The 4482-nt window shown below is 42.2% G+C and overlaps 1 protein-coding gene across 1 annotated transcript in view; it reads right to left on the bottom strand.

Moving 5' to 3' along the window:
• Nucleotides 1-3751: 3751 nt before the first annotated feature.
• Nucleotides 3752-4482, bottom strand: part of LOC118375129 (potassium voltage-gated channel subfamily H member 2-like) — a 392715-nt gene continuing 391984 nt past the window's right edge. The window contains exon 18 of the mRNA XM_052484251.1: nt 3752-4087. Within this exon, the coding sequence (XP_052340211.1) occupies nt 3752-4087 (336 nt within the window). The remainder of the gene's footprint in view (nt 4088-4482) is intronic.

Below are 4482 nucleotides of genomic sequence, written 5' to 3' on the forward strand. Positions count from 1 at the left end.
GCATTTTTCAGAAGCTCCACGGATATGTTAGATAAAATACAGAATTGCAACTTGTATAATTATTATTGTTTTTGTCTTATTCATTATGGTAATCCACTAATGGATACTAGTGCTGAGCGATTAACCGAAATGTCTGTTATTTTTAGTTTTTTTCATGACTAATTGACCCACATCAGTTAAATGACTTGAATTCCATTTCCTTATTTCTGTGAGCTCAATGCGCACATTGTAGTTTCTCTACAGCTAAATCAGATCCAGACTGAACTGTGCGATGTAGTAGGGAGTTATAGTTTCTCTAGAGATAAATCAGATCAAGGCTAGCCCGAACTGTGCGATGTAGTAGGGAGTTGTACAGTGCCTTGCGAAAGTATTCGGCCCCCTTGAACTTTGCGACCTTTTTCCACATTTCAGGCTTCAAACATAAACATATAAAACTGTATTTTTTTGGTGAAGAATCAACAACAAGTGGGACACAATCATGAAGTGGAACGACATTTATTGGATATTTCAAACTTTTTTAACAAATCAAAAACTTAAAAATTGGGCGTGCAAAATTATTCAGCCCCCTTAATTAGGGAAGTCGAGAATTTAAGCAGCTTTTCGCAGCTTTTTGTAAAAAATCGCACAACATTTCAGCGCCCTGCTATTCATGCCAGGAATATAGTATATGCATATGATTAGTATGTGTGGATAGAAAACACTCAGACGTTTCTAAAACTGGTTAAATCACGGCTGTGACTATAACAGAACGTGCGTTTCATCGAAAAGTGCATGAAAATCTGATCACTGAAAATGGAAATAAATATCCATGCGCGACTTCAAGGAATTGTTCAAAGTGAACCGAATTAAATTAGGCCGAGGTTGCAGTGCCTACAGCTTCCATACGTTGTCTATAGTCTTGTCATTTGATTCAGCTTTGATTCTTGGTCAAACCGAATCAAGGGAACCGATTCCCTCCGGTCTCCGACCGGATGTTTTGGTCGAGCTCTCTCCAAGACATTTTTTCGAGACGGACATCTATAGAATTTACATCGCCTCCTGATGAATTTTATCGCTTATTAACGTGTACTAATACCTAAAGTTGCATTACAAAAGTATTTCGAAGTGTTTTGTGAAAGTTTATCGTCAACTTTTTTAATTTAAAAAAATGACGTTACGTTAGAAAAAGCTATTTTTTTCCATTGTTCACACAGTATTCTTAGATGGATATCTAGGCTACATGATGTTTATGGGACATCTAGGAGAGCCAAGAAAGAAGCTCGTCAAAGGTAATGAATGTTTTATATTTTATTTCTGCGTTTTGGTTTGCGCCAGCTAACGCAACATCTGTCGTGTTAGGTGACGTTGCAGTATTTTGAGGGTGCATGGCATCAGATAATAGCTTCTCATGCTTTCGCCGAAAAGCATTTTACAAATCTGACTTGGTGGATAGATTCACAACGAGTGTAGCTTTAATTCAGTACATTGTATGTCCATTTTAATGAACGTTTGAGTTTTATCAACCTCTATAGGTGGCGCTCTTGAACATTTCCGCTGATTGATGTTCCCACCACGGGACCACGTCCCTAACAAGTTAAGTTAATACTTTGTAGCGCCACCTTTTGCTGCGATTACAGCTGTAAGTCGCTTGGGGTATGTCTCTATCAGTTTTGCACATCGAGAGACTGAATTTTTTTCCCATTCCTCCTTGCAAAACAGCTCGAGCTCAGTGAGGTTGGATGGAGAGCATTTGTGAACAGCAGTTTTCAGTTATTTCCACAGATTCTCAATTGGATTCAGGTCTGGACTTTGACTTGGCCATTCTAACACCTGGATATGTTCATTTTTGAACCATTCCATTGTAGATTTTGCTTTATGTTTTGGATCATTGTCTTGTTGGAAGACAAATCTCCGTCCCAGTCTCAGGTCTTTTGCAGACTATCAGGTTTTCTTCCAGAATGGTCCTGTATTTGGCTCCATCCATCTTCCCATCAATTTTAACCATCTTCCCTGTCCCTGCTGAAGAAAAGCAGGCCCAAACCATGATGCTGCCACCACCATGTTTGACAGTGGGGATGGTGTGTTCAGGGTGATGAGCTGTGTTGCTTTTACGCCAAACATAACGTTTTGCATTGTTGCCAAAAAGTTCAATTTTGGTTTCATCTGACCAGAGCACCTTCTTCCACATGTTTGGTGTGTCTCCCAGGTGGCTTGTGGCAAATTTTAAACAACACTTTTTATGGATATCTTTAAGAAATGGCTTTCTTCTTGCCACTCTTCCATAAAGGCCAGATTTGTGCAATATACGACTGATTGTTGTCCTATGGACAGAGTCTCCCACCTCAGCTGTAGATCTCTGCAGTTCATCCAGAGTGATCATGGGCCTCTTGGCTGCATCTCTGATCAGTCTTTCCTTGTATGAGCTGAAAGTTTAGAGGGACGGCCAGGTCTTGGTAGATTTGCAGTGGTCTGATACTCCTTCCATTTCAATATTATCGCTTGCACAGTGCTCCTTCGGATGTTTAAAGCTTGGGAAATCTTTTTGTATCCAAAACCGGCTTTAAACTTCTTCACAACAGTATCTCGGACCTGCCTTGTGTGTTCCTTGTTCTTCAGTATGCTCTCTGCGCTTTTAACGGACCTCTGAGACTATCACAGTGCAGGTGCATTTATATAGAGACTTGATTACACACAGGTGGATTGTATTTATCATCATTAGTCATTTAGGTCAACATTGGATCATTCAGAGATCCTCACTGAACTTCTGGAGAGAGTTTGCTGCACTGAAAGTAAAGGGGCTGAATAATTTTGCACGCCCAATTTTTCAGTTTTTGATTTGTTAAAAAAGTTTGAAATATCCAATAAATGTCGTTTCACTTCATGATTGTGTCCCACTTGTTGTTGATTCTTCACAAAAAAATACAGTTTTATATCTTTATGTTTGAAGCCTGAAATGTGGCAAAAGGTCGCAAAGTTCAAGGGGGCTGAATACTTTCGCAAGGCACTGTAGTTTCTAACAGGCCAATATTCAACATAGTTTAGCGCAGAAAACATGGTAAACACGCCATGGAGAAGGATATCTCTACCTGAAAATACATGATCTAAGTGATTGATAGTTGGTATTCAGCAGTCATACAACGATGCCTTATTTACTTTGAAGAACTCCTCAAATAATGATGTTGTCAGACAGCAGCTCCACAAAGATGAGATGATGACTTGGAATGAAATAGTGAAGTCATCAAATTAAAACTAATGTAATATACACAACTAAAATATTTTATGAAAGTAAAGTAATGTGAATAAATTATGGTTAATAAGTGATATTTAAAAATGAGGAAATCGTTGATTATTTTTTAATAATCGAACCGAAATGAAACCGACCTTGCTCAGGGCTCCTGGATAGAGCAGTACAGGGATGTTCTGAACAGAACCGGTCATGTGTTCTGTAGTCATTTCTCCAGGTCAGAGTGGAGTTCAGGAGGATCTTGCTCCCCTCTCTCTTCCAGCCTGTGGGTTTGGTAACCTTGTGGTAACCTTGTGGTAACTTTAGGAACCAGGGTAGGGAGCCCTGAAAGGGAGAGACATCCCCCCTCTCCCAACAAGGTTTCTCCCCAGGTCAGAGGTTATAGGTCAGAGGTGAGGCTCACTCAGAGCCTGTAGGTGAGGTTCCAGAGGTCCCAGAGGTCCCCCCCCGTGAGAGAAGGGAAAACAGAGATACCACTCTTCTCCCTCTTCTCCCTCTCTGTCCATTTTCTCCTCCATCCCCTGCTCATTAGCTCCCCCTAGGGTCAGAGCTGTGCCTTTTCGGTGTCTGTGAGTCCAGGTGCATTTGTGGCTGAGGCAGAGAGAGCCTCCGTTGGGCATCAGGGTCCAGCCCACTCGCCCCTGCAATTGCCCCCAACTCTGCCACTGACCCTGTCCCTGAACCTGCCCCCACCCCTGACCCCAACCTTTCCTCAACCCCTAGGTCTAGCTCCAGGCTGCCCAGTCCAGAGGGGGCTTGTCGTGTCTCAGTTGGGCTGACCAGAGGCCAGTCTTCGGGGTGTAGCTCAGCAGGGCTGCGGACAGCCCGCAGGGCTGTGGACTTGCCGGGGAACTCCTCAAAGCCCTGGAGGATAGACGCAGCAAGGAGGGATTTAGTGAAGACTGTATGGAGAGTGTGTGTGGGTGTGTGCGCACATCTACATCCGTGTGTATGAGTGCATGTTCAGGCATTTTGTGCATCTACTGGTGTATCTGCATGTACATGTCTATCCAGACTGGTCTCAATGACTAGACGTAACATAGTAAACAAAAATCCAGGACATTCAAATTAGTATGATATTTTATGTTTGGCATGGTTACATAAGATAGAAGGTTACTTGAGGTGGTTGGTCGGGATTGGATGGGTGGCCGTGTAACGTGAATGTCTAGCAACCCAAAGGTGAAGTGTTTGAATCTCATCACGGACAACTTTAACATTTTAGCTACTTCACAACTACTTAGCATGATAGCTAACCCTTC

Source organism: Oncorhynchus keta, chromosome 28 (genome assembly GCF_023373465.1).
Source record: "Oncorhynchus keta strain PuntledgeMale-10-30-2019 chromosome 28, Oket_V2, whole genome shotgun sequence".
Lineage (NCBI taxonomy): Eukaryota > Metazoa > Chordata > Actinopteri > Salmoniformes > Salmonidae > Oncorhynchus > Oncorhynchus keta.